General features: G+C 31.3%; 1 protein-coding gene across 1 annotated transcript; it reads right to left on the bottom strand.

The window, feature by feature from the left end:
- Positions 1 to 9,850: 9,850 nt before the first annotated feature.
- LOC134709860 (uncharacterized) lies at positions 9,851 to 12,968 on the bottom strand. Its single transcript, XM_063569990.1, has 3 exons — positions 12,324 to 12,968; positions 11,871 to 11,958; positions 9,851 to 10,367 (listed from the first exon to the last, which is right to left on the bottom strand). The coding sequence occupies exons 1-3, from the start codon at positions 12,816 to 12,818 to the stop codon at positions 9,976 to 9,978; spliced, it is 975 nt and encodes a 324-aa protein (XP_063426060.1). The 5' UTR covers positions 12,819 to 12,968; the 3' UTR covers positions 9,851 to 9,975.
- Between the last annotated feature and the right edge of the window lie 668 nt (positions 12,969 to 13,636).

Below are 13,636 nucleotides of genomic sequence, written 5' to 3'. Positions count from 1 at the left end.
TAAACACGTCGTCTTTCACTGACAATGCGTAGCTATTTCTAATTACTTTTTTCATTAAAAAACACAGAAATTTTGAAAGCATAAACCTAGTGTGTACTAGCAAATTGGAATTAATATATTCAAACAGTTCTACAGATATTGTTAAAACTGTCTAATATTAACATTCTATAGTCTTGTAAAAATAAATAAAAATAGAGAAAATTAGTATTGACCTTCAACTTTTCAATCTTTTCAGTGGAGGATAATTGCTAGGTGGTCTGATAACATTCGGTTTCATAACAGAATTGATAATTATCATCGAGTGGAAAATGTGAATCTCCAAACATTTTAAAAGTTCATAGGATATGTCCTAAATAGGTGGCTAGCAGTACGTCCTCGGTTGTGTGGACTCAATATATCAAAATCAGTCCAAATTTCCCGCACTTTTGTACAAATCGTAATTAATTTTCTAATTTGTTTTTGATTAATTGCATTCTTGAACAAAACCAAAGGAATAGAAATATATCTTTTTTTAAAGTTGAAGATTTTATAAACTGCATTGTGGAATTATGGAAATCTTAAATAACTTAATATGTTATTTTGGTTTACAAGCATTTTCCACCATTTTCTACATTTGAAAATGCCTGTACCAAGTCAGGAATATGACAGTTCTTGTCCATTCGTTTTTGATGCGTTTTGTTTTTTTATTTTGCCATGTGATTATGGACTTTCCAAATTGATTTTCCTCTGAGTTCAGTATTTTTGTGATTTTACTTTTTTGATCATATCGTTATGTCAAGCAGGTAAATCATCTTGCTGGGCAGGGTTTGTTACTGTGACCTGATTAAAACTGTTTTCTATGTTTTTCAGTTAACTAGAGGATTGCATCGAAACTATGCTTTGCCAAAAAAGTAGGAAAATTGGTAATCTTCATTTCAAAAGGAAAATGGGTAGATTAAATAAAGACAACAGTAGTATACCGCTGTTCAAAACTCGTAAATCGATGGACAAAAAACGAAATCGGGGTCTGTAACAACCTAAAACTGAGGGAAACGTATTAAATATAAGAGGAGACAACGACACAACATTAAAATGTTACACACACAGAAACGGACTATAATATAACAATGGCCATATTCCTGACTTGGTACAGGACTGCCAAACAAAGGATCCCCCCAAAAAGTATCTTTTCCACTTGTATTTTTTGTCTATCTGATGAGTTAAGCCTTTTTCAACTGATTTGTATAGTTCGTTCTTATGTTGTACTGTTATACCTTGTCCCAGGTTAGGGGAGGGTTGGGATCCCGCTATTATGTTTAACCCCGCCACGTTATGTATGAATGTATGTGCCTGACCCAAGTCAGGAGCCTGTTATTTAGTGGTTGTCGTTTATTTATGTATTACATATTTGTTTTTCGTTCATTTTTTTTACATAAATAAGGCCATTAGTTTTCTCGTTTGAATTGTTTTACATTGTCTTATCGGGGCCTTTTATAGCTGACTATGCAGTATGGGCTTTGATCATTGTTGAAGACCGTACGGTGACCAATAATTGTTAATGTTTGTGTCATTTTGGTCTTTTGTGGATAGTTGTCTCATTGGCAATCATATCGCATCTTCTTTTTTATAAATAGCATTAGACAAAATCCGATGAGAATAACAAATATAACATCAAATCCAAAAACATGAATTTGGGATAGAAAAGTACCGTGGCACGTCTTATAGTAATGTGAATTCACACTTAAATATAAAAGAAAACAAACGGCACAACGGAAACACAACATTAAAATGTCACCCACAGAAACGAACTATGATATAACAATGGCCATATACCTGACTTGGTACAGTACTGCCAAACAAAGGATTGCCAAAAAAGAGCTTTTCACAAAAGTATAAATTACACAAAAAATAACAACTTAAGATCACCGTACGACCTTCATCAATGAACAAAGCTCATACCGCAAAGACAGCTATAAAAGACCTCGAAATGACAAATGTAAAACCAAAGAAAAAAATGACCCCCTTATTTCTGTACAAAAATGAAAAATGCTTATGAAACACAACAACAAACGACAACCACTTGAATACAGGCACCTGATTTGGGACAGACAATACATACAGAATGTTGCGGGGTTAAACATGTTAATTGGATTCGTGACTGTTAAAATGCCTTTCAATTGTTCTCCTTGTATTCAAAAAGTTATGCATGTTAAAGAAGCGTCCATGTTTAAAGCAATAGCTCAAACATGTTGTTGTATAGTAGCAGAAACTAATTACAAATAAAGCCTTTGTATGTATATGGTTGAAAAAGCTGCTCAGGGATTTCACATAACCCCTTACAATGTTTTAGATTATTAAAACCATGAAGTATTTGTAAATATATATATAAGTAGATAACAGAAATACCGAACTCTAAGGAAAAATCAAAACGGAAAGACTGTAATCAAAAGGAAAAAATCAAAAGCCCAAACACATTAAACGATTCGATAACAATTGTCATATTCCTGACTTGGCAGAGGCAAAACCAATAGGGACATTACACAGTTATAAATATACAAGGGAATTTAAGTAAAAAAAAACAATAGGATTATCTGTCTTACATAAATATATTCTAGAACTAATAGCATACGAGTAAAGGTGCATGACGTATCGATCAACTCAGAAAATTTATATATAAAATGATTAAAAAACATTTGCATTGTTAAGTAACATGTTGTTGGTACTAAGTTTTGTAAAATTCATTCCGTTCTAGTAACACTTAGTACTATAGCACAAATTATAATAAGAGATATCGAAAATAGAATATATGTTTAGAGGGACCTTGAATATTACTGATATATGACAAATTAGTTTGCCTTTGTATCGTTGTATAAAGCAATGAACAATATTATTTCTCTTGTTTTGTAATATGTTATGCATACTATATGCCGAAAATAGAATATATGTTTAGAGGGACCTTGAATATTACTGATATATGACAAATTAGTTTGCCTTTGTATCGTTGTATAAAGCAATGAACAATATTATTTATCTTGTTTTGTAATATGTTATGCATACTATATGCCATGGTAGATCTACCATTTCCCAACCACTTTGCTTCAACTTCTCCCTTGACTAGTTTCTTTTGTTTTACGGATATGGGTTTAAATTCCATTCAAATCTGGAAATAATCAGCACTTTATTTCTGTCTATGAAGAAATAACATAAAAAATGTGTTGCACACTGAATAACGCAGTTATTTCTTATTATTTTTAAAATTCTAAATTCCATTTAAAACCGGGGTAAACCATGAACAAATGTTGAAGACGTAATTTTCACATGACTAAATTATGTCTATGAGCTGAGAAACAAAACGAAATCAGCCAATAAGAAGACGCGTTACATCCAAAATTAAATTATTTTGTAATGCTTTTGATTCTGTTCATTTGAGTAAAAGTTATAGCAATAGTTATCAAAGGTACCAGGAGTATGATTTAATACGATAGACGCGCGTTTCGTTAATATAAGACTCATCAGTGACGTTCTGACCAAAATAGAAATAAAACTACATAAGTACAAAGTTGAAGAGCATTTAGGACCCAAAATTCTAAAAAGTTGTGCCAAACATTTTTTATTTGTGCATACGTTATTCATGCAGAAGTTCAAAAAACTTTTAAAAAAAATCTTCTTATGAAAATGTAGCCTTTATTTCTACTAAGAGTGTACATGTTTCTATGAGTTAAAATTAAACTTCTCGTTATATACTTCCCTGTCATGTAAAATATTAGATACAAATTTAATATCAAACAAGAATAACAAATAATCCAGTGCAAGGAAATCTCATCAAATTGAACTTAACTATATCAGGGAAGTTAGTTTTGTCATAGGGGTTTTAAGGCGGGTTTTCTCATGGCTCTTTTTGATAAATACTGTTTTCTAGGGAGAAATTTTTATTCTATTTCGTTTGGTTTTAGTTTTCATAAAGAAAATAAATTCTCTATGAATTGACACGGTCTTCTGATTCTCGACTTTAGGCGATTAAATGACTTCCGATTTTTTTTTATAGAAACGACAGATCAGAGGAACACATTTCAGATCAAACACTATGTTCGAAACGCTGTATCGCCATTTACCCACATAAATATTTTTTTTTATCCAATTGGCATTAATATACGAGAATTTATAAAACTAACGATGTAAAAATAATTGAAGAAACTACCGATGATAATACTTGCATACAGGATGTCAATCTAAAAACAAACTTTCTGAAGTAATGCATAGTGTAAGGTCTTCAGTCTCTATAATCATCAGTACATGTAAGAAGCAAAACAATTTATTTTCCAAATGTTGAATACGATACCCATGTTATAGCTAGGTAGCATACAATTAACAGTTGAAGTGAGAGGGTTAGCGCTATAGAACCAGGTCTAATCCATCATTTTCTACATTTGAAAATGCCTGTACCAAGTCAGGAATATGACAGTTCTTTGCCATTTGTTTTTGATGCGTTTTGTTATTTGATTTTGCCGTGTGGTTATGGACTTTGATTTGAATCGATTTCCCTCTAAGTTCAGTATTTTTTTGATTTAAATTTTTGGACTCTGTCAATATTACAACCAACAAAATATAAGAAACCTCTTTAAAATCTGCTGCTATCGAAAGCAGTGGCCATATTACAAGGACCAATAATAAAATGTTGAATGTCAAATAAATAAAGACAACAGTTGTATACTGCTGTTCATAACTCATTAATGTTGAATGTAAAAAAAATAAAGACAACAGTAGTATACCGATGTTCAAAACTCATAAATTCATGGAAAAAAATCAAATAAAATTGGGGTAACAAACTAAAACTGAGGGAAACGCATTAAATATAAGAGGAGAACAACGACACAACAATAAAATATAACATACACAGAAACGGACTAAGACATTAGACAAAATCCTATGAGAATAACAAATATAACATCAAAATCAAATACACGAATTTGGGTTAGATAAGCAACGAGACACGTCTTATAGTAATGTGAACTAACACTCAAAAATAAGAGAAAACAAACGACACTACGGAGACACAACGTTCAAATGTAACACACAGAGAAACGAATATAATATAGCAATGGCTATATGCTTGACTTGGTACAAGACATTTTTAAAGGAAAAAGTTATGGGTTGAACCTGGTTTTGTGGCAATCCAATTCCCCTTCTTTTATGGCCATGTGAAATATAACATTAAAATGACAATACAACATTACATTACAATAAAATAAATAAAAGATCACATTTGACAAAGAAACACACGAATAACAGCTAACAAAAGGCACGGCAACAAGTTTAAAATTTTAATACGCCAGAAGTGCATGCTGTCCACACAAGACTTACTATTGACGCCCAGATACACAAATTTGAAAGCCGAAACAAGTACAAAGTTGAAAAGCAGCGAGGCCCAACAGTTCAAAAAAGTTGTGCCAAAAACAGCCAGGGTTTTCTGTTAGGAACCAGAACATCCCTATTATTTAGAATAATTTATACTTTTGCAAACAGTAAATCTTATAAAATGACTAAACAATTATATACATAATAAAAACAAAAGATATACATGATAAAACTGAAGTATTAACTAATTACAGGAAACAACTGAAATACATTACATAACCCGACAAAAGCAATCAAAAAGGTTAATATATGAATCTACTAGATCAAATGCAATTTTTATGCATCAAACTGTCATTATAACTAAACTACTCGTAAACAAATTATTAGACATGTTCATACTAAATAAAAGAAAAGCATTATCATTTAAATTGCGATACTGAAGAGTTAGACTGGATATTTTTTTTTATATCAACAACTATTAGCCAAATGAAATTAAAAACATTGATCATGAATTCTCTTTTTTAAGACCTTGTCAGACATAGTACGATAGGATCGATTGTAAATTTTTAAATGTTACTGAAAGAAATCGATAAGTGAACAGACTAAGTGATTGGAGCTGGGTTTAAGGAAATAAGTCATGAGTGCCTTTAATGAGATAAATTTTCACTGAAGACTAAATGATGAGGATGTACACACTTAATGTGATTGTACGACCTTCTCATTGAACAAAATTAATACCGAATAGTAATCCATGAAAGGACATGTTTGATAGGAATAAAGTAAAAGTAAATTAACTCAAAAGTGTTTTAATATTATTTTTAAAATCAATTGTGGTAAACGAAACTAGAAAACAGGCTTTTCGAACAAGCACACAAGTTATATGACATGGTCAAAATATTTTCCGAGCGCACATACTTTTTGTACAATGTGGTATGTTGGATTAACGTATTGTAAGAGAACAGGATCAAATAATTATGATTGCTTCTTTATTTACAAATTATATCCACTACAATGCATCACATTTAAAATGTATGATGGAATGTTTCGTTTGTAGTAAGATCTCACCGATATAGTCAAACATACAAACGATTACCATAGTTGCCTTAGTGATTTTGATATTTATTTTAACGAAACGCAAGTCTGGCGCACTAAATTATAATCCTGGTACCGTTGATAACTATTTAATGATTACTTTTGTTTATTGAATTGGTTTAAACAGTTTGCTTATAATGTCAGAGTGGTCACAATAGAGTACATCTAGGTCACTGTAGAAACAATAGAATTGCTTAAACCCCCGATAGTATGTGTGGCTTTTATTAAGTAATAAACACTCAACTTTGTTTTATATCTTCACACCATTGCAGATAATTGGCACATACGTTTATTTTCAAACATTTATAAGAAAATACAACAGTTCACTATCAACAATCAGTTTAGTAAGTTTTGTTAATAAAGTTAACTATACACCAGCTTCGACAATGTATATCGGTCATGTGATGCATGATGCCACATATATTGAAGATATCATAATATTAAAAAAAGGCAAAAGGTAAAGCCAAATCAATGCAATGAACTGAATAAAGGCAACAGTAGTATATCGCTGTTCAAAACTCATAAATCCATGGACAAAAAACAAAATCGGGGTAACAAACTAAAAACGAGGGAAACGCATCAAATATAAGAGGAGAACAACGACATAACACTAAAATTAAACACACACACCAAAGCTATCAGCATAACGACCTGGATTTTAAATCGAGTTTTTGAAGACGTACAGTTATTCGATTTTGTTTATTCTATATGTCATTGAGTGGTTTGTGTTTCGGATGTTTGAATAGAGTCGTTTGCTTGTACTCAGCTTATTTAGCTATTAAATGGAATGACAGCTTAACAGGAAAATGAAGACACAATGTATATGTGCATTAACACTACTTAAGTATGTTACTTTCACACATTATTTTGGTACTATATTTTATATTTCAAACTGTCTAATTATATTAATCTCTTTTGTGTACATTTCGCATGTAGCAGGTATATTTAATTTATTCAATACTAATAATGATCTCAAAATTCGCTATGAATTTACATGTCCGAAATATTTGTTTACATCGGAAATAACTAATTTGTAACACTGATATTTTATATTCGGACTTTATTAAAAGAATTTGGACTTTACTAATTTGTTTATGTTCATTTTATGGAACTGCAGATTTGTGTGTGAATAAAAAGCTAGTACCCCGCATTGTGAATCGTTCCAAAATACGGAATCCCACTCGAAGCCATTCGGCAATATTTATTTGGAAAGTACAAAATCTTTCTTCATATTACCTTCTGCTAGTCATAAATTATTTTTTTTTTTTTTTTTTTTTTTTTCAACTTTAAATATTTTATTTCATTCCTGGTTGTGAACAATGTCCCTTAGCGCTACAACAATGACGCTAAGGTTCCTCCCTGTGTTGTTAATTGCTAATGAAACCAGGGGATTTGATTAGCAAAATATGTATACTTTATATTTATATCTTTTGTTAGTTGCATTTTACAAAGTATTCATACGAGCACACAATACATACATATTATTCAGTCATAAATTATAATGAACATTTTTAATTAAAGAGTTTGAAAAAGTTGCCATTGTTGTTATATTTTGGAAAATTAATTGTTTGGTCACAATAGTGTGAATATTTTGTACTGTAAATAATTCATATTTTTTATATTTTCTTCCTTCATTGTGTATCATTTCCATATTTGGACCTAACCTACTTCCGTTTGTGTTAGACTATAATTGTAAAATAAAATAATTTTTCTTTGAATACAAAACAATATATGATCATATACATGTATCAATATAACGTATCAAAATTGAGAAAGGAAATAGGGAATGTGTCAAAGAGACAACAACCCGACCATAGAGCAGACAACAGCCGAAGGCCACCAATGGATCTTCATCTTCAATGTAGTGACTCTCGCACCCATCAGCTGGCCCCTTAAACAATATGTATACTAGTACAGTAATAATGGACGTCGTACTTAACTCCGAATTATACACAATAAACTAACATTAAAAATCATACTCATACAAGACTAACAAAGGCCAGAGGCTCTTGACTTTGGACAGGCGCAAAATTGCGTCGGGGTTAAACATGTTTATGAGATCTCAACTGTCACCCATACCTCTAGCCAATGTAGAAAAGTAAACACATAACAATATGACATTAAAATTAAGTTCAAGAGAAGTCCAAGTCCGATGTCAGAACTCGTAAAGCTCGTTACTATTTTTGCTCTGATATCCCTATTTGACGAAAAATGTGTAGTAATTTTCAACATATGGGTTTTAATAATAGAAGTTGTTGAAGACAGCTTGAATTTTTAATTCAAGTCTGCATATGACGGCTGATTTATAAGATGTGGCGCTAAACTAGTAAGTTTTGCAAGGCTACACAAATAGGAATTTCTTTCTCTATTTAATTTTAAGCTTTACGCATATAGCAATAAAGAACCAACGCCATTCTAAAATAAAAGGGTTACTGTATGTAGGTTAAAACTATTTTCTAATTTATTGATTTCAAATTTTAAATGGAATTTGAGCATAGATTCCTTTCGCATGTTATATTGCTAATGGTTTCTTTTATATTGGAAAATGTACTGGTTCCTCTTATTCCTTCTCCACTATATACTTTTTATGTCCATGCAAATTTTGTGTTTGTATTTGTTTTTTTTAAAAGGAGTTGGTCCGGTAAGGACCAATTTTGGCCTCAAATTTCATGTTCATCTTACGAAAGATTTTTACCACTTTTAAAACACTTAAGTGTCTATTTCATTTGAATCAATTGCTTTCTGTGAAAGATTTTAACGTATATAGTCATAAAAAAAGCACCGATTCAAGCTGAAATATGAAAAATCTACCAAATATGCCGCAAAATACCATTTTTCAGATGGTTTTTGTCAAAAATGAAAGTGGCCGCATCCGTGTTCGTCCTCAACCATTATATATGTATGTATTTTCATAAAATACAACTTACATTTCAATATTAAGGATAAACACGAATGCGGCCACTTTCGTTTTACACGAAAACCGTCTAAAATTTAACTAAAATGCTAAAATTGTGAAGATTCCAGTAATTTAGCATGACTTAATGGTGCTAGTACCCGATATATGTGCATTGTATTGTCAAAATCAGCCAAAATGTATGTAGCAGAAGCATTCTACTGTCCAAAGAATATCTAAAAGTTTACATTTTATCAATTTTGTAAAACTGCTATATTTTGGGGCCAAACAGGGGTCTTACTGGACCAACTCCTTTTGTACAAGAAATGTTTTTGTGATACCCATTGCTAAAGTTGCTAAAATAACATCGAGAAAATAGTTGGAGATTGATTTAATTAATAAATGAACAAATTGTTAAAATATATTACTTACTTCAAATATAATGATATGAACTAAACATTAAGAAAATATTTGATCTTCCTAAATAGTCTATCTATGTACACAAGCAATACATATAAAAAACATTTACAAATGTATCTTACCCAAATGATAAATACACAATGGAAGTTAAATTGTCTATAACAACAAAATTTATAAATATATTAATACTTTACAAACAACCATATTATCACAAAAGTTATATCATGTAGTACTCATTACTTGATCTTGTAAAATCCTATGACAGATGCTTCCTCATAGTTATACAGGTATTCAGAATTTTTCACTTCTATATATATGAATTCCCCCTTTTGCAAGTTAAATGCTCCATAGAAAAACACATTTTCAAAGCTTTGGAACTCTTTCCTTATATTAACTGTCTTATGCATAAGTTCTACGTCATTCATACTGTCTAATGAACCATTGACAGGCCGTCGGTAAAGTTTTATTCGTATTTGGTGATTAGGTAGATTCTTGTATGTTTTCTCAAACCTAATAGCCAACGATATATATACACTATACATGTAAGATTCATTTATTTTGAGGAGACTGGCATTCGTGGCTTTCCCATTTATTTCACATTCCTTTACTGGTTTCCAATCTAAGATGCCTAAATGTAAATGAGAAAATATTTAATTTTTTCATATAGTTCATTATCGGTTACATTTGTTTATATTTTTGATAAAACTGTTAGATAAGTGAATATGTACATATTTATGAATTATTGAATATTATATCAACTTTAATATGACAAATAGAAAAAAAAGTGCAATATAGAATTAAGAAACTGTGGTTGCAATATTTTCACTATAAAGTATATTAAAACAGTTGTTGGCATGACACGGGTTATGTTCTTCTCATGTATGTTATGATGGTATGATACTAAACCCCTAACGGGAAGGATTGTGCCTGATATTCATATGATGAAATCATAATATTTCAATCAGTTTAATTGAAGTCTGGAGCTGGCATGTCAGTTAACTGCTAGTAGTCTGTTGTTACTTATGTATAATTGTCTTTTTGTTTATTTTCTTTGGTTACATCTTCTGACATCAGACTCGGACTTCTCTTGAATTGAATTTTAAATGTACGTATTGATATGCGTTAACTTTTCTACATTGGCTAGAGGTATAGGGGGAGGGTTGATATCGCATAAACATGTTAAACCCCGAAGCATTTTTGCGCCTGTCCCAAGTCAGGAGCTTCTGGTCTTTGTTAGTCTTTTATTATTTTAATTTTAGTTTCTTGTGTACAATTTGGACATAAGTATGGCGTTCATTATCACTGAACTAGTATATATTTGTTTAGGGGCCAGCTGAAGGACACCTCCGGGTGCGGGATTTCTCGTTACATTGAAGAACTGTAGGTGACCTTCCACTGTTGTTTTTTCTATGGTCAGGTTGTTGTCTCTTTGAAACATTCCCCATTTCCATTCTCAATTAATGTACAATTTATTCACTACAAGTGTATGAATAATAGGTAGGGTAAGTGATATAAAGAAATCGTTTTCCTGAAAAGAACCTTTAACATTCTGTATAGTGCAAAGCATTAGATCGTACATCTATGCATGGTCAATAGCACAAATAAAACAAGGTTTGATGGTATGAGACCAATTTTCAGAACATACCGGATGTCGTAGAAGCATTGATGGTTCAAGAAACATTATTTCAAATTTATAAAAAACAATAAAACTGTAGGAAAAATGTATTTTGCCTTTTTAACTTTTTGGGATTCGAGCGTCACTGTTGAGTCTTTTGTAGACGAAACGCGCGTCTGGCGTATATAAAATATTGAGGCCTGGTATCTATGATGAGTTTATTTAATATGATAGTCCATTTTTGAATTGCAAAACCAAAAGTTCAAACACATCAAACAAATTTAAAGCAACTGTCATAATTATTCCTGTCAAAATTAAACTTTAATCATTTTTACTACAAGTATAAAAATACAAATAAAATCGAAACTCGAAATAGACTCAATTATATAGTTATCAAATGCACTCAAGAGTTCACTTATTATACAATTGTATATGCTAAACAATATAATTTTCCTCATACATCACATTTTTGTTTCACCACAAAGGAGGAAATAAATACCACTTATGGATACTTACCGTTGTGTAAAACTTCCGATAAGGCTTTTGAGTGGGTACATTTACCATTGTGTACAGCGGATGTTCGACGACTTTGCTCTTCATTCATCTAAAATAAATATCTAAATATAAAATATATCAATGATGGTGATATCATTATTTCCTGGGCTTCATTTTATTCTGTAACATTGGTGCCATTAGTAATTCCATGTTTAATTTCCGTAAAACATTGGGTATCTAGGACAAATTTGATGATCACAACATTTTAATTTTACACAATTAATTCATCACGATGTGCAATATAATGTTTATAAAATCAATCCATAACATACCAAAAGTAAGGGCATCAATTAGTTTTACCTCACAACAGAACTTATGTTATCTTTAAAAATGAACGAAAATAATTATAGATATGCTTCTTTGTAGGACATTTTGACATCGTTAAACCGCTCGATCGCTTTTAGATACACTTACCAATTGATAAAGAAAAGAATATTGCCTAGAATCCCTAACGCAACATGTATAATTCTTATCACCAGAAATATCATTAAACAGATGTTTAGCACAACCAGAATGATGAAGATCTTTTCCAGATAAGGTTACACATAATGTTGTTTCGTCGGTGAACTTCCAAGAGTCAATACTTGAATCATCCACTGATTCTGTTGACCAGTTAACAATGTCCGAAACAGTCAAAATACCGTAGCCTAACAGTCCAAGTGATACAGCAGCTGAAAAAAAGCAACCCATAAGTAAACAGGTTACAGCACAACACTTTGAATACTGACATGAGGTAGATATTTGCCGTTTTTCACCTTCTACTGTGAACACTGTCTGTTGCCTTGGATGAGACATGGTCCTTGGTGGTGCCGATGGCAACACTGTTTGTCCTATTACTACAAACTCATCATTTGTTCTATTGTCAAGACTAGAGTATCTTTGTCCTTCTACAAATTGTGATCCTTCCATGTCTGTTTTACTATAAATTATATTAATCCAAAATTTCAATATTTTTTCAATGCCTTTTTACAATCATTGTTTCTCCCCAGTTACAAATAACTCATTGAAATTTAAACTTTAAAAGTGGTTGATTCTAACACCGAGATCACTTAGAATAGATTGTGTTATATATCTGATTTTATATACATTGTATGATCAAATTAGGAAATGCCCAACATTAAAAGTAGGTCAAGGAAGGAAGTTCAAATTTTCTCATTCATGATTGTCCGAAAGTCACGACGTAGACTTTTTAGAATTATATTTATCATCAACTGGTATTTTGTTGAAGCCTTTTTCCGATTTTTTACACTTTAAACTTTGATACATCCATAAATAGTATGAAGGTCAAGTAAAACATGAACGTGTTTTCATTTTCTTTGTAAACACTCAATTTGGTTTATAGACCTTGCGGCACAGCATGGAGAAAGTTATTAGTGGGGTTTGTGTTGCTCAGTCTTTAGTGGTGCATGTTGTGTTTTTTTCTCCCTTTTATTCATGGCTTTTTCAGTTTATTTTCTACTATGGAGTTTGAATGTCCCTCTGGTATACTTCATCTCTCTTTTAATTCCTGAACAATCCAAAATGTTTTGTCTGTATGTTTCTGTTAAACCTTCTTCACTTACATTTATACAAGAACATATATAAGACGTGTTTCTGTTTATCGTTATAAGATGTATACTCATATATAACGGCAACAGTAGTATACCGCTGTTCGAAACTTATAAATCGATAGACATATAATCTGTGATCTATGATTTTGTAAAACCTTGATGTATTTTTTCTGTAAC

Source organism: Mytilus trossulus, chromosome 3 (genome assembly GCF_036588685.1).
Source record: "Mytilus trossulus isolate FHL-02 chromosome 3, PNRI_Mtr1.1.1.hap1, whole genome shotgun sequence".
NCBI lineage: Eukaryota > Metazoa > Mollusca > Bivalvia > Mytilida > Mytilidae > Mytilus > Mytilus trossulus.
This window is presented reverse-complemented; position numbering and strand designations above follow the sequence as displayed.